At 40.5% G+C, this 23,356-nt stretch overlaps 1 protein-coding gene across 1 annotated transcript in view; it reads left to right on the forward strand.

The window, feature by feature from the left end:
* Positions 1-23,356, forward strand: part of LOC114668443 (protein SSUH2 homolog) — a 68,954-nt gene that overhangs the window by 13,777 nt on the left and 31,821 nt on the right. Inside the window, 5 exon segments of the mRNA XM_051921091.1 lie at positions 8,841-8,939; positions 10,413-10,497; positions 17,417-17,546; positions 21,643-21,703; positions 22,191-22,315. Coding sequence (XP_051777051.1) covers positions 8,841-8,939; positions 10,413-10,497; positions 17,417-17,546; positions 21,643-21,703; positions 22,191-22,315 — 500 coding nt within the window.

Below are 23,356 nucleotides of genomic sequence, written 5' to 3' on the forward strand. Positions count from 1 at the left end.
AGCTGTTTACGACCTTCTAAATATGTTTTTTAACATTATTAGAGCCCTCTAGACATGAAATAACACCCTTTAGTCACCCTTACACTCGTATTACCCAATATATTAGACAAAATAAGAGAAAATAAGACATATTAGACATTACAAATATCATATTATTACTAGGCTCACCCGCCTTTTATCCTTAATTTGTGTGCGCTCCATGTGTACATCAGAGAATGAGAACATCAAAGTGCCCATTCATAACAGTTTTTTATGCCCTCGAGTGCCTGTCCAAAGTCGTACAATGTCAGCCCGAATCTGTACCACTAAAGACTGTGTTTCATGCACTAAATAAGCTATAGATGAGAATAAGCAAGCACCATCTCCCCTGATATTTACTACGCGGTGAGGCATTTGTACTCCATCAACATTAATTATTTCCAGAGACATCATTTTGTCTATTTTTCCAGTGCATCGCGCACAAAAGCAAGGGAACGATGGGAGCACCAGAACTCTGCTCACATCGTGTCGCTTCGTACTGCAAGCTGCAAGTAGTAAGTCTGTGATAAGCAGAATAACGCTACGCTTTGCACTCACGGGACGAAAGGACAATCCCGACCGCTTTTATATAGTAGATTATTGTACTGTACATTTAATTACACACACACACAGTTCTTACACACAACCACTAACTTATGAAGGCACGGCCTCAGTAGGAGAGTCTTCAGGTGGTGCAGTATCTTCAGCAGGTGCGTCGTTGTCTTCTTCCGCTGAAGCAGTACTAGGAGTAGGCAGTGGGTGTCTGGGTGCGCGGCTGAAGAACATCTTGATAGGCAGTTGCTGGCGCTGTCTTTTCATATGCGTGAGGAGGCTTTTGTAGGGTATTGCCATCTTTGATCATATCCAAGAGTTTCACCTTACCCTGGATGGTAAGCATCTTCCTCCGGCACTTAGTTTTATTGTCAGAAGGTTTAGAAAAAGCAGCACGTTTAGGAGCTATCATGGGGCTTAGATAAAGGTTCTCAGAAAGCCCATGTGTAGTGACGTAAGCGTGTATGAGAAAAAAATCGCGATAGAGTTGAAGCCGTGAAAGTCGAAGCGTGATATAGCGAGGGTTCACTATATAACCGTGGGTCTGGAAGAGAATTTAGATTGGACAGAATGAGGTGCTCAAAGATTCTCATTAATTCAGGGCTTAGTGAAACAAGTCTGTGGTCAGTGATGACTGCAGCGATTGAGCTGCAGGGATGATAGTGGAGGTACTGAGGCTGGTAGCGGATTACAGAAATATCTGAGTGTTGGAGACAATTGAGTGGGGCACTGACTGCCTAGGTCGAGGCATTTTATTTCTTGAAAAGTTAGTTAACTTTTACCTTTGTGTTGGTAGGGAAGGTGGCGAGGCCTTGGCAAAGGCGTAGACTTTAGGTGGTGTTGCATAGTAGCAGGGTGTTGTACTGTGTTAACCATTATGGATGCAATGAGAAGTCAAGCCAAATGACACATTTTATTGGCTAACTGAGCAGATTACAATATGCAAGCTTTCGAGGTAGCTCAGGCTGCACAGGGACAAGGCAAAGTGCCAAGAATGCAAAATCTGGTGAGATAGAAATGTTGGAACTTGTATGGAGATCAATTGCTTTTTAAAAGAGCAATGTACATGGTACTTGTTCATCTGGTTTGGCAGGCTGGATTTATCTGCACAACTTGATGATTTCTTTTTGTAGTCTTTGGTGTGCAGGGCGGTGGCATGACTGAAGCACACGGAGTTATAGTGCGTCTAGAAAAGCACCTGACGACAAGTGTTCTCAGGTTAAAAACGTTGCCTCCCCTTTTCATCCAGATGTTCAAAATTAATTTTCATCAGAATGCCTGCAATGCCGTCTTCCCAGCGACACAGCTAGTGGGTTTCTTTTTTCTTCCCACGTAGTCACTGTAGATAAGATTGCAAGAATTTAGTTCAGTGGATACTCACTAAAACAACAAAAAGGTTTGCTTGTGTGTGAAAATGTTCTTAGCTTTATGCTCTGTGCCTTGTCATGGCGTGGCTTCCACTTTTGAACAGTTTGCAGATGCTACCCCTCCACAGTTATGGCTGTCCTAATTAAGACATGCCCTTCGTAATCACCAAAATTAAAAAAAAATTATCACAGTTTCTATCAACTACTATACAGTAAGAAGTTGTTCCTTTTTGTTGAGAAGTTAATTTAGCTACGTTTTCCATCCTCTGATTGAAAATAGCATTTAAAATCAGATTACGTGAACCCGTATTGTATTACTGGCTTCCTCCCAGTGACCATATAAATGTATTTCTGGTGTCATTGTTGTAGTTGGAGAACTAGCACTGCATACTTTATCCCAGCATTGTTTTTAGGTACCCAAATTTAACAGCGTCGGTTCTAAAAGAAAGCAGTAGGCAGGAGATCAAGTTGCAGTAATGCAGTTGGTAAACCCTGGCCACATTGTTAACGTTTTGTGCAACACTCTTAATTGAATCTTAAACTTAAATAACAAAAGATACTTTGTAAAAAGTTTGCCCGAGCCCTGGCATGCTGTCTTCTTGGATAACTCAAGAAATTTTTCATTTTCCAAATGGTGTATTGATGAATAGATTAAACAACTCAAACGCTAAAACAGAAGTGACAGGACAGTGAATAAAACTTTAGTTAGTGTTAATGAATATATGCATTTTATGAACAATTGTTGGGTGTCCGATTTACGTTAGCACAGAAGGAGGAAGTGGGTAAAAAGTAAAAAATGATCAAATTAATGTAAGAAAAAATGAATGTTAATAACACCAAGTTGCTAAAATCCTGATCCCTGGATGCTGCATGGGAATTTGAGTTGCCACCCAACTTAAGTTCGGATTTGGCTCAACAGTCCTCAGCCTTGTCCAAAACCTCAGTTTATATAAATAACAAAATGATATGTTTTTATGTTATGTCGTGATGTAAGACAAGGTTCCCCTTTTTAGCCTGAGCCCGTTTTTGCCATCACCGTTCGACATTTTCCAACACGTTTAATCAAGAACCAGAACCTGTGATGGCAACACTGGATGCCAGGCTATCAGTACTGGCATGCCCAGAAAATGAAAATCCATCTTCAAGTCCTTCATCATTACACTGAGACAATGCACCTCTAAATTTGAACTGTACTAAGAACCCCAGATACCTGGTCAATCCAGTGGATTTGTTATTACTCCATTGAATATAACTCTTCTGCGGTGGGTTGGCACCCTGCCCGGGATTGGTTCCTGCCTTGTGCCCTGTGCTGGCTGGGATTGGCTCCAGCAGACCCCCCCCGTGACCCTGTGTTAGGATATAGCGGGTTGGAAAATGGATGGATGGATGGATATAACTATTAGTCTAATGCAACTATAACAGTAAGTACCTAATGCATCAGTTAAAATTAGAATTGTAAATAGGAGAAAATCTTCATGGCAGCCATCCAAACCTGAAAAATGCAAAGTGTTGTGATGTGAATGAGACTGGATGGAAGCCAACAGAAGGATGTAAACAGGAAATGAACAACAAAAGGTGTGGTGTAAAGACAAAGCCTGTTAACAGGCAGGAGTCTGATACCGAGGGAAAAAATATCGACCAAAAAAACAAAACCAGGCATGTACAGTAACTTTGAATTTAAAAGATGTTACCACAACACAGCCTTGGTTTAAATTCCTCTAACAAGCACCAACAAAGACATTGATATTTAAAGTGGGTCCTATAAATCAGTTCCAGGCGGGACCTGATGACAAAATACAGTACAGTGGAACCTCGGTTTGCGAGCATAATTCGTTCTGGAAACGTGCTCGTAGTCCAAAGCACTCGTATATCAAAGTGAATTTCCCCATAAGAAATAATGGAAACTCAGATGATTTGTTCCACAACCCAAAACTATTCATATAAAAATGATTAATACAAAATATAAAGTAAAAATACATAAAACAAATTAACTTGCACTTTACCTTTGAAAAGAATCATGGCTGGTGTGAGTGAGTTTCTAAACTCTTGTGGGATTGCACCCAACGGGATGACACGCTGAAGAGCGTCCCAAAGCAATCGCAGTCTCTCAACGCTGTTAGCAGTTCTCCGTAAAAGCGAATCCGAAAAGATCGCGGACATGCTATAAGCGCCTGCTGTCAATGGGTGATACAAGGAACAAGGAACATTATAAATGCACAGGGCCCTGCCTGACTACTGTGTCTGTGTATAAATAACCGCACTGTTGCTGTTTCAAGCTGAATAAAGCTTGTGTTGCTAAAGTACTGAGACTCAGCTTCGTGTTTTAGGGTGCAAGACGGGGACTCGCACGTCACAGCACACACGAGCGCGCACGAGCACACATACATACATACACACACACACACAAGCGTGCGCGTGCACACACAGTTACAATGCTAATGCTGTAGTAAACACTATACGCTCGTACGGATGTTGACTATATGAGTGAGGCACGCCGATTCAGACGGAGAATAGGAGACGATTGCCCACAATCCCGCAGTGAGAGAGAGAGAAGAACCATCAGCTCAGTTGTGATCACATGACGCTCAGCAGACAAACTACTCGTACTGCAAGACCTCGCTCGTTTATCAAGTGAAAATTTATTAAAAAATTTTTACATGTCTTGCAAAACACTTGTAAACCAAGTTACTCGCAAACCGAGGTTCCACTGTATGTCCAGTGTATTTTAATGGGTATAGCGACTAAGCAATATTCTTGTGGCCATGAAAGACAAGTACACAATGGCAGCACCCATGTATAATAAAGGACCTAAGATAGTGTGAAATGATATCATTATTATAACAATACAAAATCCCCTATGTAATGGCCCATACAGTACTTCCATGTAAATAACACTTGATTGATACCTCGGGAAGATTTCACAAAACAATACTACCAATCCTATATAATCAAGTATATTAACTTGTATATTGTTTATTATATATACACAAATAATTGTAGAGTAAAACGATCAGGAAATTGAATAAAGAAAGCAAATTAAACAATGTTTAATTTAAAACTAAACACATTGGATCAAATGAAGCAAACCAGTCGCAAAGACTGGCAGGTTGGTATGGGGAAGATTAAAGGATAAGTTGGGTATCTTTCAAGTCAAAGCTGTTTCTTCACAAACATGATATATGTGCATTTGCCACACAGAATTGTGTTCTAAAGTTAAGCATCTTAATACATAATTCGCCTGCCTCCTCACTCACTCACTCACTCACATCCGTCCGAAGCCGAATACGCAGTCGCCTTCTGCGCAGCTGCCCGAAAAACCTTACAAGACCGACATCCAACCCCAACATCGCAGCAGACGGCGGATTTACGGCCGCAAAAATTCAAAGAGAAAGGTGACTTCGATTAAAACTCTAGAGGCCTGAAAGGCGATTTCGACTACAGCTCGAGGCCTAATTACGCATTCTGATTCAATTAGGCATTCATTCAATACACCTATATCAGGTTTGTGGTGCTTATCCTTACTACTATTCCATATTGTACTGGAACATTCATCATTCAATATTATACTATAGGCCTGGAAAATTCATCAACTAACAGTACAAGCCTGTACAGTAATGAGTAAAGCGGACTACAATCATTACAAAACAATTTCTTTGTTACTTATCATTTGTTCTTCATACACTGCTGACACAAACTCGTGCCCGTTTCATCTTAAGTTGTCGAAACGGGCTCTTTGTCTAGTTATTTATAAATTAAAATAATATTTTGCTCACACTGACAATGGTGGCTATGGGGTGTCACTGGAAAATAAAAGCCTAAAATCTTATCAGATATATCCAAGACAGTTGTCAAGTATTGATTCACGTCTTGTGTTTATACACACACATACATTGTTAAACAGTTTATACATACAGTATCATTTTTGAACAAAAAAACACCAGTATTATGAGATTCAGCCATTTTGAAAGACCAGCTTTTCACACTGTCACAAAGTTGACCACAAGTCATGGCAAGGTTTGGGGCAGCTACCATTATATTTGGTATCCTGGCTGCAAAGTTGCAAAAATGTATACAGCACTGATGTGCACAAAACCGAGTCCAAAAAAGAACTGACGGAGTAGAGGAAAGGTGGAGGCTTTTAAAGGGGAAGACAAGAAGTGAGGTCAAAGGGGTCGGGCTCATAAGGGTCTTCAGCCATAGGCTTGAGCCCAGACATGACATCAAAGGGGCCGGAGCCGGCAAGGTCTTCCTCTATAGGCTCTGACCCAGAAGTGACATCAACAGAGCCAGGTGGAATCTCCCGTGAATGATCTACAGCACAGGTGTCGAACTCCGGTCCTGGAGGGCCGTAGTCGCTGCAGGTTTTCATTCTATCCTTCTTCTTCATTTGTGACATGTTTTTGCTGCTAATTAACTTCTTTTGCCTTAGTTTTAATTAACTTGACTCAGACCCCTTAGTTGTCTCTTTTTCCTTAATTAGCAGCCAAACAATAATGAGACACAAAACAAGCCGCCACATGACCAGCTCACCTGTGCTCAGCACATAACATCTGAAAATAACAAAAGGTGAAGCTCTCAGTAAGGTTGATCTCTCAGGTCACCAAAACATTTTGACGATGTTCTTAGAAAAAAACAGAAAATCAAAAGTTTTAGAAATGTCTGCCGTGGCAGAATGAGAACAAGCTGTGGAATTAAATAACGAGTTTAATTAACAGCAAGAATCAGCTTTTCATTAAGAGACTGGTTGGAGTTTGAAATCCCGATTTAGCTGGTCATCTGTCGGCTTGTTTCACATCTCATTTCTGTTTGGCTGTCATTTAATGAAGAAAGGAATAAATTCAGAGGACTGACTCCTTAAAAACAGGGCTAATAAAATGGAGGGGAAATTAGTTAATTAGCAATGAAAACTGGTCAGGGATAAGGAAAAGGGTTAGAATGAAAACCTGTAGCCACTGCAGCAATCCAGGCCTGAAGTTCGACACCCCTGATCTACGGGAAAGGGAGAAAAAGAGTCAGTGCACTCTGCCACATCCCCGTATGATTCGGAATTGCCCTTACTCAAGCCCTTTAGCTGCCTCCCATGCGTGCGCGTGTGTGACAACGCAATCTCAGTGTTTGTCTTTTTTCCCAACAACCTTTCAAATGATGAAATGATTATTTCCAGATCCCTTTTGTTAACACTGGAAACATGGCATGTTTTCATTATGTCAAAATGTTTGGTACTTCATTGGTAAGTTTTTAGGCTTTTATTTTCCAGTTGTGTCACCTACACCATAGCCTTCATTGTAAAGCACCAGTATAGTCAAGATATATATATTTTTAATTTACACAAAGCACTTAACTTTAGAACACAATTTAATGTAACAAATACATATATACCATGTTTGTGAAGAATAATATTGAACATTGAGGACTTTTGCCATTAAATTTACTCAGCTAGAAATCTACAGTATTTGGGCTTCTTATATTTACATCAATGCTCCATGACTGCTCTCTGATCTTTAGCTAAGTCAAATATTTTCTTCACTTTTGTATTTTTTTGTGAATATTTGAGGGGGATGTTGTTGTTATTAAATTTCATGACCTTCTGTAAAGATTTAAAATTTTCACTTGACATTCTGTAAAACTTTAAAAGTTTCCCCTAAGGACAAATAAAGTACTGTCTATATATCTATACAAGTGCAATGTATTATTATTATAAAAATTATTATAAACTAGTCATTTAGCCCGTTACAATAACGGGCGCTAGAACAGTAGTGCATAAACATTAGTAGGAACAGTCTATATTAAATGGCAAGGGACTTTGAGCTCATTCTTTTTGTTGGTCGTATTTTTCTTTCTTTCAGCCTTTCTTTTGTTGATGTTTACTTGCTGAGCTGACCGTTCTTCGTGGGCTGCCGCCGTGTATTGTGTGTCTTTAATTTTCTGTGACAGTAATACTGTCTTGTACGGCTCTATTCAATAAGGGCGTGCACAAAAAGGCGAGCTTCAAAAGGGCGACCTCAATTGAGCGCGGCGAAAAAGGCGTTCGTAGATAATTTAGTTCAAATGGCTCTGGAATATGTGAAGAGCAACAAAGGTGCAGATCTTTATTTACGCGCACCTTTATTCGCTGCGCCCAATTGAGGTCGCCCTTTTGAGGCTCGCCTTTTTGTGCACGCCCTTATTGAAGGATACCGTCTTGTACGTCCGCTGGCTTGTACGTCCGTAATATACCTTTAATTTTCTCTGGCTGTAATACAGGCATGCGCGTCGGTAATATGCCTTTAATAATCTCCTCTAACAGTAATACTGGCTTGTATGTGGCTGTAATATGACTCACTGTATTGTGTACCTTTAATTTCCTCTCGCAGTAATACTGGTTGGTATTTCCGTAAAACGCCTCTAACTTTCTCTGACAGTAATATTGCGTATCGCACCGTGCCCCGCGCATGCGCACTTCACCAGAAGACACCCACACACGGACACCTGGACGCACATAGGGATTTTATATATATATAGATGATAAGTTACACAGCCAGAAGTCCACATGACCGTCATCATCAAGCTCTTCCATGAGAACCCTGAATACAATGAGGACTGATTGAGGTCATTTATGTTAGGTAGAATGCCTAGAGTGGGCTGGGTGGTCTCGTGGCCTTGGAACCCCTGCAGATTTTTTTTTTCTCCAGCCATCTGGAGTTTGTTTTATTTTTTCTGTCCTCCCTGGCCATCGGACCTTACTTTTATTTTATGTTAATTAATGTTCCCTTATTTTATTTCTTATTTATTTTGTCTTTTTTCTCTTTCTTCATCATGTAAAGCACTTTGAGCTACATTGTTTGTATGAAAATGTGCGACAGAAATAAATGTTGTTGTTATTAAATGTAAAATTTCTATTTTATACATGATTTTTCTTCCCAGGTTGTCTGGATCCTGATATTAAAGACGAGGGTCCATCTGCGCCCCCTGCTGACCTTCTGGGTCCCGTGTCTGGCTATGAAGGGACACCTACAGACTGGGGTTGGTAAACTAAAGTACTCTCATGTAGAAAAAGTTCTTATATGTGACAATGGCTGGCTGGCTACCCTGCTTGTATCTTCTCATTTAATAATAATACTCGACAACCAAGGAAAACTGAATTTTCAAGTGTAAACTTGACAGCGTAAATGTTGTTTATAATTTTTAAAGTAACGTTTTTTTTTCTGTCTGTCATTGCTTTTAAAAGTTTTGTCTGAAAATTGTATAAAAAATGTGCAACCAAATTTGAGGGTTTGGTTTGAGCCTTGGATTTTCATTGATTGTTTAGACTGAATTTCATCTAACAAAGAGGAAAATAAGAGTTTAATGCATTTTTGAATTTAAAACATGTTTATAAATCTTAGATTTAAGTGAGAAAATGACAGTAATCATGACAATAATCAATATTTATTCCTGTTCCCATTTCACAACAATGCACTTCTAATAATCATGTTATATGTGGGTACTTATAAGTTCATTGGGCCATTATTGTCATGTGGAGTTGCATGGTGGTGCGGTGTTAGCATTGCCGCTTCACAACAAGGAGTCTGGGGTTCATGTCCTGGATGCTTTCTGCATGAAGTTTGCATGTTATTTCAGTGGTTATGTGGATTGGAAATGCTAAAATAGCCTCTAGTGTATATGTGTGTATGGGGGTGTGGGTGTTCACCCTAAAATTGCCAGATTCCATGTCGCAAGATTGGTCCTGCCTTGTGCTTGACTTACTGGGATAGGCTTCAGCTTCCCTTATGCCGTGCTTTGGATAAGCAGGTTTAAAAAACAAATGGATGATATTATCATGTGTGCAAAGTACAGTGAAGCTGTTACTTGCATGTGCTAATCAACATGTGACATTTTGCCACTCTTCAGTGCTGTGATGAGTGAGTATAACTACTTTATCTCAAAACTCTGTGTTCCATACCTTAGAATCTTAGAACAAATTTGTTGCTAACAGACAAGCATAAGAACATTTAATTATATCTGGGCCTTGCTTTACTTCACCATCAAACTCAGGCCCGGTCTTAGGTATTATGGGGCCCTAGGCGAAAGGGGGGTCCAGGGGCCCCCTCCCCCTGGAAGCTCTGTGAAATGCGTGAAAATTAGACCAAGGAGTCGATCCGGGGCCCCCCGGACGCCGGGGCCCTAGGCGGTCGCCTACTTCGCCTATGCCTAAGGCCGGGCCTGATTGGGACAAATAATGCTGTAGTATATTTAAGTATATATGACAATTGCTCACTTGGACAATTTGTTTTGGGGGCCCCCAAGAAGGCGGGGGCCCTAAGCTATAGCTTGTGTAGCTTATACGTAAATCCTGCACTGATCAAACTTATTGCTTCAGAGCACCATTATTATTCTGGGTTATCTCGCTTATAAATTGTAGTTTTGAAATTTCATTTCCAAATCTAACCTTACAGTAACAGTAATGTCACATAGTTTTTTTTCTTTATATATATATATTTTTTTTTCTTTGTACAGGCGGTGAAGGCAATTTGTATCCCCCTCCACCGGACCGCGCTAATAAACCTGAAATTGATCGGAATGCAGCAGTTCCACATGTTCGGTAAATAAAAAAATGATCTACCCTGTGAATGTTTAAGGAAAGTATAACATTTGGCATCTGTTATGTGTCTTATGTTAAACATAACCTAGCCATTTATAATTTTATTTAATTAGTAGGTAACTCCTGAGATAGGCTCCAATTTTAATTCCTGCCTTGTCTCCAGGGGTGCTAACATGAGTGCTGATCACAAAAGCAACCTTTAGATTTTTCTGTCACATACCATTTTATTGCAATTGCCTATTTTTGTGATGTCTTCTCATATTGTAAGTATACATATACAGTATAACAACTAGAACCGGAACATCTGGGAGGCTAAAAAACTTTGGGGTAGGAACCAAAATATTAGTGAACTTCTACCACCGCACCATTGAAAGTATCCTGACTAGACAGATCACGGTTTAGTTTAGTTACCTGACTTGCCAGGATTGTAAGCTCTTGCCAAGGGCTGTCCGTAAATCTCCTGAAATCATCGATGCTCACCTTCCACAGCTTCATACCATCTACTCCACCAGATCTGTGGAGAGCTGAATCCATCATCATCTCTGAAGACTATCATTCAGCTCATCATCTTTTTACACTTCTGCCTTTGGTAAATGGTACCAGATTCACCACTTGCTTCAGGGACCGATTAAAAAAAAGAGTAGATGGCAGCACAGATGTTGCATATAGCAGAACTACACATAAACCAGAAGGTGGATAAATTACAAGAAGTGCAAGGACAGGTTACTGAGAGTTCAGTGACTTTATGGCACGGGGGAAGAAGTTGTCCTTGAGGCAGCAGGTGGTGAAGCTCTCGTAGTGTTTACCAGAAGGCTGAAGTGAAAACAAGATGGCTGACGGCTGAGAAGATGGATTCATCCCTCCTAAGACATCTTGTGTAGCAAATGGAATGATGCTGTGGAAGGTCAGCCCCAAAGATTTTTGAATCAGTATGGACAGTCCTTCGGAGGGAGTTGTGAACCTGTCAAGTCAGGATACCAAAATGATCAGGGTACTTTCAATAGTGCAGTGGTAGAAGTTAATAGGTATTGTGGTTCACACCCTAAAACTCTTTAGCCTCCTGAGGAACAGGAGCCTTTCCATAAGCCTTTTTGAGAATGCAGGTGGTGCTGAAAGATTGTTAATGACAGTAATTGATCTGAACACCCAGAAACCTGAACCTGCTAACTGTCTAGACATGGGAGTAAGTAAGGAAGTAAGTAAGTAAGTAACTAAAATCCACATTACTAACCGAGAATGCTAAACCGGATGGACGCAGGGACATCCGGCCATGGGCCATAGCCGCAAAAAGACGTACTGCGCAGGCGCCCCAAGAAATGAGGCGCTGCAAGAGGCGGCCGCGACCACAGAAAAGCCGCGACCACAGAAAAAAGGAGTGAGCACAGAAAAAAGGAGTCAAACGCAGGCGACGCACACAGCTCCGCACGAGCACCCCCCAACAACAAGCAACGGACGGGACACACACAAAGAGGACGATTCAACAAGCCCCTGGCACACAAAAAGAAAGAAGACGCTCGCCGCCCCACCAATCCCCCAAACCCCCCCCCCCCCCCCCAAGACGCCGTTAAAGTACACAGCGCCGCACAAATCCCATTGCTCACGAAACGGGACGCACACAAAGAGGAGGATTCAACAAGCCCCTAGCACACAAAAAAAAAGAAGCCGCGAGCACCACACAAAGCCCATTGGACACGAAACGGGACAGACTACGGACATAGCACACGAAACGTACACAAAAACGACGATTCAGACCCACGACCACAATAACATAAATAACAAATGACACACAAAGACCCATTTCTAAATGAACCGTCCGTATTAAACATACGTCATCTCAACACGTTCACAATATGCAGCATTGGTAGATCTCATTACAATGAGGCACTATTAACCGTTCAACCACAGAAAAGGCTCCATATTAACAGTGAGTGCGATCCTCCTTATTACTTATCCATATTTCTCACGCTCAAGAACAAACAAGTCATGAATTCATGATCACGGGTACAAAACGATACCGCTCGGATAACGGGACCAAACACAATTCACACTATGCAGCATAGGTGGATCTCATTACAATAAGGCACTATTAACCGTTCAACCGCAGAAAAGGCTCCATATTAACAGTGAGTGCGATCCTCCTTATTACTTATCCATATTTCTAGAAGAAAAAATGTCTCGGCTCCAAAAACGCAAAGCTCAACTAACACAGTTACAGAAACGAACCCAAATGGACAGACACACTGAACGTAGACGCATGCAGGGCGTGTCTCACAGTGCTGCATTGAAACAGGCACGAGTTCAAACCGAAAGACCTCGCGTCTCAGACATACAGAAACGGCAGCGAGGGGACAAAATAAATAAACGCAGACGTCTACACTGCGCATCTCAAATGCCGGAAAACAAGCAGGCAAGGCTCCAAAAAGAGAAAGCTCAACTGACCGACATACAAAAACGGGCAAGGCTCAATACAAACAATGCACGCCGTACACTACAACGGGGTTCTCACACAGCACAAGCAAATCGATTACAGCTCCAAAACAACACGTCCCAAATACTGGACATACAACGACGCGCCTCTCAAACGGCACAAGCAAAACATACACGTCACGGACATCAACGCCAGACACCTGCTAAACGCTTGCGTTAGCTGACAACGCGTTCAATAATGAGTCCACTATTCAGGAAAATTCATTAGGATTAATGAATGTCATTTGCAATCATTGTCATTCACTTAACTTCCCTAAAGAAACAACTAGCAATACAAGTAATGAATTTACACGTTGTTCTCAAATGGGTCAAATTAGACTGCCTCCTTTACATTCATATCCTGAATATCCACAGAAGCTTCTAACTAACGATGTACCTAAAAGTAAAAACTTTATGAACTGCATTAGATCCTACAATGGTTCATTTGCTTTTGCATATACCGGAGTAAATATCAGGCCACCAAAAGGCAATGGCCCATACTGCTTTCGCATATGTGCACAAATACTGCATCGCATTGGAACAGTGCACCCTGAAACAAATCAACAACGCAAATATGCACAAATCTACATCCTAGATCCAGATGACGCAATCTATCAATCAAAGTGCTGCATCGCAACAGGCACGGATTCAAAACGAAACACCTCCCGTCTCAGACATACGTTAATGGCAGCGAAGGCTACAACGGGCTTCTCACACAGCACAGGCAAATCGATTACAGCTCCAAAACAACACGTCCCAAATACTACACATGCAACAACGTGCCTCTCAAACGGCACAAGCAAAACATACACCAGGAAAATTCATTCGGATTAATGAATGTCATTTGCAATCATTGTCATTCAGTTCACTTCCCTGAAGAAACAACTGGCAATACAAGTTATACATTTACACGTTGTTGTCAAAAGGGTCAAATTAGACTGCCTCCTTTACATTCATATCCTGAATATCTACAGAAGCTTCTAACTGACGATGTACCTGAAAGTGAAATCTTTATGAACTGCATTAGATCTTACAAATCGGTATCCACTATGAACATTAACGGTGGCACTGCACGTGACATCCGTCTTGCAAAACTGTTAATTATTGATGAATGTACAATGGCATCCAGTCACTTACTCAACACCATTCATAAACTTCTACAAACGTTTATGAATAATAATATTCGCTTTGGAGGAAAGGTACTTTTATTAGGAGGAGATTTTAGACAGTGCTTAGCTATTCTTCCACATACCATGCGCTCAGCTATTGTTCAGTGCACCTTAAAATACGCAGACAATTGGCATTGCTTTCAAAAGATACAGTTAGTACAAAACATACGATGTCCAGAACCAGATCATAACAATTGCTTATTACAACTGGGAGATGGTACACTCACCAATACAGATGGACTTCACCCAGATATTATTACAATTCCTCCAGCCTTTATCTGCGACGACTTAGTTACAGACAGATTTGGAACAGCAATCTCATTAGACCAAATGCCCCTTTTAACACAACGCACTATATTATGTCCAAAAAATATTAATGTGGAAAACATAAATACCCAAGTCATTGCATTACTTCCTGGAGAGACACAACTCTTTCTAAGCTCTGACAAACTTGACTCTGATCACGACAATAACCATCTTCATTGACATTACAAGTTCTGACCTGGAATTACCTTTTACACTTAAACGGCGTGTACAAAGAAATTTTCCAATAAACCTTTACACTGTGCCACACACTTTATTGTTTGCTTTCTGTTTGCATCATCTACACCTTCACACTATTCTATATCTCATTCATACATCACGCTCTTTGTCATTCCCAACACCAGGGGTTGGCGAGCGAAGCCCCCTATTTTATTTATAAAGCGCTTTCTCAGACTCACATCACAAAGTGCTGTACAATAAAATAAAAACAAAGAAGTTATAATAAAAATAAAGTAAAAATATACTAACAAAAACTACTCAAAAGCTTGTCTAAAAAGGTAAGTCTTAAGATGGGCTTTAAACTGTTCTACCAATTGCACCGATCTCAGAGCGGGAGGGAGACTGTTCCACAGCCTGGTAGCAACAGATTGAAATGGGCAATCCCCATGTGTCTACAACATGGAGCAAGTGACAGAAAGAAGGTCTTGTTGGCTGGATCTCTAGGCTCGACTAGTGGTGAAATGGTGCAGGAGGTCCACAATGTACTGAGGAGCCTGACCATGCAGCTCCCTGTAAGTGAGTAAGAGAATTTTATAATGTATCCTGAATTCTACTGGAAGCCAATGCAAAGAGAATAAGATATGAGAAATGTGAGTCCACTTATGGGAGAATGTTAAAAGCCTGGCAGCTGTGGTTTGAATGTACTGAAGGCGAGTTAAACCAGATTTGCTTAGACAGGTAAAAAGAGAATTACAAAAATCATTGCGTGATGACATAAAAGCATGAATAAGCATTTCCATCTCGGCCGCAGAAACAACAGTCCTTAACCTGGATAAGATTCTCAAATGAAAAAAGCAGGAGCGACTAAGGGACCTCACATGGGCATCAAAAATTCAGGGATTGATCAAACACCGCACCTAGGTTGTGCAGACAGACCTGAGAGAAGCTAGGAAGTGATGAAAGCTTTTGGCTAATTGCCGTGTATAGGTCAGGAGGGGCAAAAATTAGAAGCTGTCTTTTCTGAGAGTTTAGCTATAAGTTGTTGGCAAAAAGCCATTTATTAATCAGACAATCCACAAGAAAGGCAATCTTATATAGTTGAGGTTCTCGTAAAAGAACAATAGAGCTGGATGTCATCGGCTTCAAAGTGATAAGAAATATCCTTAAAAGAACTGATAATGTGAGCTAATGGTAGCATATATAATGAAAACCGAATAGGCCCAAAAACAGAACCCTGAGGCACACCACAGAACAGTGAAACTCTGACTGAAAATGAATTCGCCCACGTGAAATGAAAAACTCCTCTATCAGCTAAATAAGGTGAAAACCAGGCAAAAGCCTAAAGATCCTAAAAGGATCTTCTGGGTCCTGCAGTGGGTTGGCACCCTGCCCGGGATTGGTTCCTGCCTTGTGCACTGTGTTGGCTGGAATTGGGTCCAGCAGACCCCCGTGACCCTGTGTTCGGATTCAGCGGGTTGGAAAATGGATGGATGGATGGAGGATCTTCTGGTCAACGGTATCAAAAGCTGAACTAAGATCAAGCAATACCAGTACAGAGCACTCAGCAGTATCTGTAGCCATTAGTAAGTCATTTGTGACTTTTAGTAGGGCATTCTCTGTGGAATCATTCTTTCGAAACCCTGATGAAGAAGGTTGATGTGGAGAGGAGCGTGACTGCCTTTGTTCTTCCTGAAGTCAACAATGACTTCCTTTGCTTTTTTTGATGTTCAGGAAGAATTTGTTGTCATGGTACCATACAGTCAGGTCTTGTGTCCCTCTCCTATGGGCAACCTTATCCTCATCGCTAAATAAAATTATCAAGGTAGTACAGATTTTATAAAGCCATTGCTCTCGTACATTGCTGCATAATCACAAGTGCTTAGACTGTGTAGCAATGGGCTAAGATAGCAGCCTTGTGGAACACCAATGGTGGTGAACATCGTGGAGGAGTTCCAGCTTCCAGTTCTCACTGACTGGGGCCCATTTATTAGGAAGTCAAACACCCAGCACTAGACTGGTGTTAAAAGCAGAGCTATAGTAGATGAATAATTTCCTGACACAGGTGTTTTTTTATTTTCACGTGTCCTAGAGTAGTGTGCAGGGTGGTGGAGATGGTATCATCCTCAGATTTTTTGTACCGTGTATGGAAACTGTAGTGGATCCAGAGTAGGTGGGCTGTTATGGTTAATGTGAATCATGAACAGTTTATCACTATAGAGATTAACAGGATGGGCTAACAGTTGATCTGGCAGGAAACGGCCGATTTCTTTTGAACAGAAATGCTTGTGGTTTTCTTCAAAGAAAGCCCTAGCATGCACAATGACAAGGACAATTTAAAGATATCGGCGTACACCCGTGACAGCTGGTTGGTGCATCCATGTGGGAATCAGGATGGGTTGCCATCTGGGCTGGCAGCTTTGTGGAGTTTAACCCACTTAAATGTTTTTCTGATGTTGGCTTCTGACATTTGGAAGCGTTGAGACACGGGGCTCAAAAATGAGTGAAGAACATGTTCAGCTTGCCTTTGGGCACATCTGTTGAGGTTTTGTAGACCATGATCTCCCGCAGGCCTTTCCACATTTGATGCTGATTGTCCTTCCTGTTTTCTGTACTGTAACTTTGAGATTTATGTCACCCTTGCTAGCTTCTACCTGGAGTTGTTGTAGAACTCTGTGTCATTGGAATTAAAATGTTCTCCGTTGTGTGCTTTCTTATTTAAATAAGCACAACATTTACAGTCACTGTAAGTTGACTCCTTGGCTTTATTTTCTGTAATATATTTACAAATCATTCTTTTGCAGGGTTCCCACTGTTTCGGAGGATGTTGCCAGAGAGGCACTTGTCCAGTATGCTGGTAGTAAATGGACCTGGAGTCGAAAACCAGCTAGAGAGCTTGTTTTTGAAGAGTTAAAGCCATTCACCATCTACAGGGTAATACGCGTGACTGATTTATTTTGGCACTTGTTTCTACTGAGATATGCTTATTTTTGTTTGTTAAGGCCCTTGCTAAAATGCAGGACTTGCCCAAAGACTTCTGCTATGCTTTCTATATATCAGTCATAATGAAAAAGAAATCTTATTCTGTGTTTTAAACTAAAATGTCCAGCTTTCCTTAAGATATTCAAAACTGTGCTCACTTGTGGGTTCCTTGAAGTTTACTGTTTATCTCAAAACTGTGATGAAAGATGTATATTCAGCTTTGCTCTTCCATTGCAAGCCTGGAGGTCAAAGCTTTTTGTCATGAAGATGAAACCTGTATAATTCACATTAACAACAATGTCTGGTCCGGTTTAGCTGTGCAGCTCTGCTCACCACCGCTGCCAACCTGTAGTTAGAATGGAATCTAGCCCAATGAGAAAAAGCGAAAAGATATGGCAGACTGCGATGAAGAACTGTAGCACCTTGGCATGGTGCTAAAGGTCTGTCAGCCTCATGAAGGAGATGGTAGCACAACATGACACGTGCAGCTGCCACCACTTTTTGTTCTCTTTGCCCACTTTTTAAAGCTGCACAGGTGTCAGGACTGGCCATCCTTCTTCTGCTTACCTGACTGCTACTACTGCCCTACGTGATTCAATTGTCCTTTTTGCTGACTTGATTATTATATGTGAATAGAAAATGCATTTTCATTTCTGCTTGTGTTAAATGTGATTGCTATCCATTTCTGACCAACTGGTCTGTGTGATACATCACAGGTTTTTTATTGTGGTTAGTTCAGGTTTAACCAGATACAAACTCTCCTGTGTGTCTGGACTGCTGTTCTAATTCAAGTTTATGCGTTTTATTGTTTATTAATTTTTTTCTTCACTTCAATGCGGATTTTGGTCCCATGACTTCTGGTATCTTTCTCAGCCTCTGCAATGTCCATAAAAGAAAATCTTTAAAAAAGTGGGGACAGTTTTGAAAGAAACTGCAAAGAAGAATATGTGATTGTGATGATTAGAGATGCACTTGTGTGTCTTGGTTGTAAAGAAAATGTGGCGGAAGTTAATTTTTGATATACAGTAATCCCTCCTCCATCGCGGGGGTTGCGTTCCAGAACCCCCCGCGAAAGGTGAAAATCCGCGAAGTAGAAACCATATGTTCATATGGTTCTTTTTATATATTTTAAGCCCTTATAAACTCTCCCACACTATTATAAACATTTCCCGCACAATTATACAGCATAAACCCTTTGTATTCTCTTAGATATTAGGTAAGATTCGTTGAAATTATGTATGTAATCACAGTAAACAAGATATTGAGCGTCTCCGATATCACATATGTTACAGCCATTACGACAGACAGGCCACCAGCAACAAATACGTACAATGCAAGAAAAATTGTATACAGTAAAATGTGTGTACAGTGACACTAAACTATGTACATGTAATAAGTACTGTACGTAGATAGTTAATTATGGTTACTCACCAACAATGACACGACGACTTGTCCGATAACGATGAGTTTAATTTTACTGCACAACAAAGGATAGCGTTACAGCTCTTCTAAAGGAGCCTCTTCAGGTCATTGTGTAGCACCGCCGTTGTTCTTCTTCCAGCACTCTTCAATCCAAATCCCTAAAGCAGATTCCATCCAGACTACAGCCTTATCACGTCCACTTGCAACTCTTTTTGCACCCTGGTTAAAGGACACTGTGGCCGTAGATCTTATATGCTTTTCCTGCTTTTTAAATAAAAAGAATCGTGGACTCATTGATGCCGTAATGGTGTCCTGCAGCGGTGTAGCTGTTCCCTTCCTTCAACATATCCAAAACTTTTACCTTTTCTGCAATCATTTGCATCTTCTGTTGGCACTTGGACACGGCCCCTGAAGCAGTAGCAGGAGCACGTTAATGCTGAATGAGTGAGATGAGACTTCCTGGTTAATGCAGCACTCCGTCGCTGAGCCAATCAGCACACAGGAACTTAACTGTGTGCTCTGATTAGGTAGCTTCTCAGTCATCTGCCAATAGCGTCCCTTGTATGAAATCAACTGGGCAAACCAACTGAGGAAGCAAGTACCAGAAGTAAAAAGACCCATTGTCCGCAGAAACCCGCGAAGCAGCGAAAAATCCGCGTTATATATTTAGATATGCTTACATATAAAATCCGCAATAGAGTGAAGCCGCGAAAGTCGAAGCACGATATAGCGAGGGATTACTGTACTCCTGCCTGAGTTGGGTATGGTGTTATTTTTGGCCTTCAATAATTTCGACTTTGTTACCCCTCCCTTAAACAGAGAAAGTCATGTCCAACGTTTTCGGGACACAGAAGGAGTTATTTTTGGTAAACCTTATACTTTGTAGTCAAACGGTTGACTCAGATTGGTACATTAAAGCTTATAAATTGGAGAAACATTTAAGAACAGATCATCCGCGTGAACACCTCCTCCTCCATCACCGCCGCTCATGATCACCACAGATGTTTGAAAACACAGACTACAATCACAAAACTGGGCTGGAATGTTCTTCTCATCCACCTTACAGCCTAAATTTAGCTGGCTAGGATTTACATCTCCTTGCAACTCTCATAGATGACATCTGTGGGAAACGATTTAGGAGTGTATTCATTGAAGTGGAACAGTGATTACAAATACAGAGAGATATAAGATCTTGTTTCTCACTGGCACAAAGCTGGTTATTGCAATTTACATGGTACATAAGCAATCTGAAACTGAACAGTGGCCACTGTCCCATTATCAAGGAATGCTGATGACACCATGCTGGTAGGACATGTATCTGGTGAGGATGAAAGCCATTATTTTAGCCAAGTGGACTATTTCGTAAATTGGTGCAATAACAACTATCTTACTCTGAATGTCAAAAAGACTTAAGAAATAAAATTTGACTTTAAGAGGCTGAACTCTTCACTTCCCAGGTCCTCCCTGCGTGGAGTTTGAATGTTCTCCCCGTGTCTTCGTGGGTTTCCTCCGGGTGCTCCAGTTTCCTCCCACAGTCCAAAGACCTGCAGGTTAGGTGGACTGGCGATTCTAAATTGTCCCTAGTGTGTGTGCTTGGTGTGTGCGTGTGTATGTGTGTCCTGCGGTGGGATGGCGCCCTGCCCAGGATTGGTTCCTACCTTGGACCCTGTACTGCCTGGGACTGGCTCCAGCAGACCCCCGTAACCCTGTGTTTGGATTAAGCGGGTTGGAAAATGGATGGATGGATGGATGGAGGCTGAAATCTTGAAGTTCACCCAGTAGTGACTTAATATAAGTACTTAAGAACTATGCTAGATAACAAACATAATTGCAATACAAACTATATATTCTAAAGGCAATCAGCATCAGTTCCTCCTCTGTACATTCTGACTATGTAAAATGGACCAGGACCTCATGTTGTCCTTTTGTCACAGTGTGGCCCAGTCTGTCATTACGTCCACCTTCATTGCCTGGCTTAGTGGTCTGACAAATCGAAATTTTAAAAAACTCCGGCAGGATATGAAACATGCAGCTAAAGTTATTGGGGGTGACATAGATGATTTGATAAGCGTATGTCAGAGGGCGGTGGTGGAATAACTGGAAATCCTCTCAAGTGGTGACAGACACCCACACAAATTGCTCCAGTAATTCCTGTATCCTCCGCACCATATGTCTTTTTAATAAGAACTGTACTTATGTATTTTATAAAATTTTCATGTATATCATTTTAGGTTAAAACATACAATCAGACTGCTAGGATAGTTGTTAGCAAAAAGTTGTTTTCAAATGATATAAACATTTAAATATGTCTGTGTAAGTTGAAATCTGTCTTGTCTTGATTTGTTGTATTGGATGCAGATCATAAGACAAATTTCATCTTTTGTTTTTTGCTTAAACGTCACTAAATAAAAAACATGAATGAGGAGTGTATCAAGTTAAACCCACCTAGTTATTCAATGACTATTTCTTTTCAAACCATTCTTTAATGTCATTAATTATTAGCATGAAAACAATTGTGTTGTGAAATATTTTGGGCGGCCATTATGTAAAACAGTATTTTTTTATCAATGATATATTTTGCTGTTTTTTGTATTAAAATAATTTGTCTATTTTTTTTTTTCCTTAGTATCGACTGGAAACATATACAGAGTCTAGAGCAACTGCCTGGTCATTTGAACCATTTACTGGTAAACCTTCACCTTCATGTTGTGATGTTTTAAGTTTTTACAACTTTTTTGACATCTGAAGCTAGTGTTTGTAAACCCCTCCCCAAGACCACCATATTTATGCCTACTGGCCAAGCATTTGGGTGGTACATGCTGTAAAGGGACCCTGCATCCATCCCAGATTCTCATGTGTACATTTCCCATTTCAAGTAATTCACTTTTGAGGGGCATTCACAATGGTGGAGTTAAGCTTGTAGGGATGCATCTATAAAGGTATGAATGTTTTAAAAGATATTGAGATCCATAAATTGTAAGCTAGATCTCCATTTTACTAATTAGGCTGTTAATTATTGTCCACTTAATACTAAATTAAACCAGAAGAGGAGGGCTATAAGAGGATGAACACATTCATTATGTGTGGCAGTGAGCTAGGAAGTTGCAGTTTTGGCAGTGGTCTTAAGTTCTGAGCTTTGAGTTCAAAACTGTGATAAAACATTCTACTTGGCAGGTCAGCTAGTGGATGGTCCTCAGTATGGAATACCACCACTTCCTTGGGATGTTGCTGTTGAGGTCCCACCCATGTACAAGGACATAGAGGAAAAAGTCAAAGTGCCACACACATCATCTGTAAAGGTATCACAGATATCATTTTTTCAGAACTTGTTCTTATTCCTCGTGTCCCTCTGTACATGTCCAATCTTCACCGGTGATTTCAAGTAGCTGCCTAAAGTCTAAGGAATTCTAACTTTAGGATTGCTAAGGAATGCTGCTATACTTGATTTTGTTTTCATTCGTAATGTTTGTGTTTGGTGATGAATGGTGGTCTAGATGGCTAATGCGCGTTGTAAATGTTTTCAGCTGACGTTGGTGCTTTCATTGGGGGAATTTTCTAATTCTGCTGTTAACGTTAACATCATACAAAGTTATTGTCTGTTTTTACCTGCATTATTATCAATGTTTAATTTAATATTGTTTTTTTGTATCAGTATGCTGCTGCTGGAGTATGTGAATTTCCCCTTGGGATTAATAAAGTATCTATCTATCTATCTATCTATCTATCTATCTATCTATCTATCTATCTATCTATCTATCTATCTATCTATCTATCTATCTATCTATCTATCTATCTATCTATCTATCTATCTATCTATCTATCTATCTATCTATCTATCTATCTATCTATCTATCTATCTATCTATCTATCTATCTATCTATCTATCTATCTACTAACAGATCAAGAAAACCCAAACTTAGCCCGTGTTATTGTATGCAGCAAGAGCCCACTGATATTTCACAAATCTGTTATCATCTGTTTATGGTTATTCATAGGGCCTGTTACATATCTAAATAAATAAATAAATATTCTTTTTTTGGAACCATCATGTGAATGGTTCTTTTGTGAATCAAAAATGGTTCCCTAATGGCATTGCTCAGAAGCACTACTTTGGCACCTTTATTTTTAAGAGTGTAAGGATAATAACAGATCAAGGAAACCGGACGACAGAGTGGCTAGCAATGCCTCGATATTGGGGTTTTATTATTTTTTCTGAATCCGTAGATAGACAGAGACAATATAAATTACAAAGAAAATAACAAAAAAGTTGCATCAGTGGTAACTGTCGTAGACTTGGACCTGTCACATCAGTTTAAGTTTCTTCTAGGGAAAGTGCTAGC

This window comes from Erpetoichthys calabaricus, chromosome 18, assembly GCF_900747795.2.
Source record: "Erpetoichthys calabaricus chromosome 18, fErpCal1.3, whole genome shotgun sequence".
NCBI lineage: Eukaryota > Metazoa > Chordata > Cladistia > Polypteriformes > Polypteridae > Erpetoichthys > Erpetoichthys calabaricus.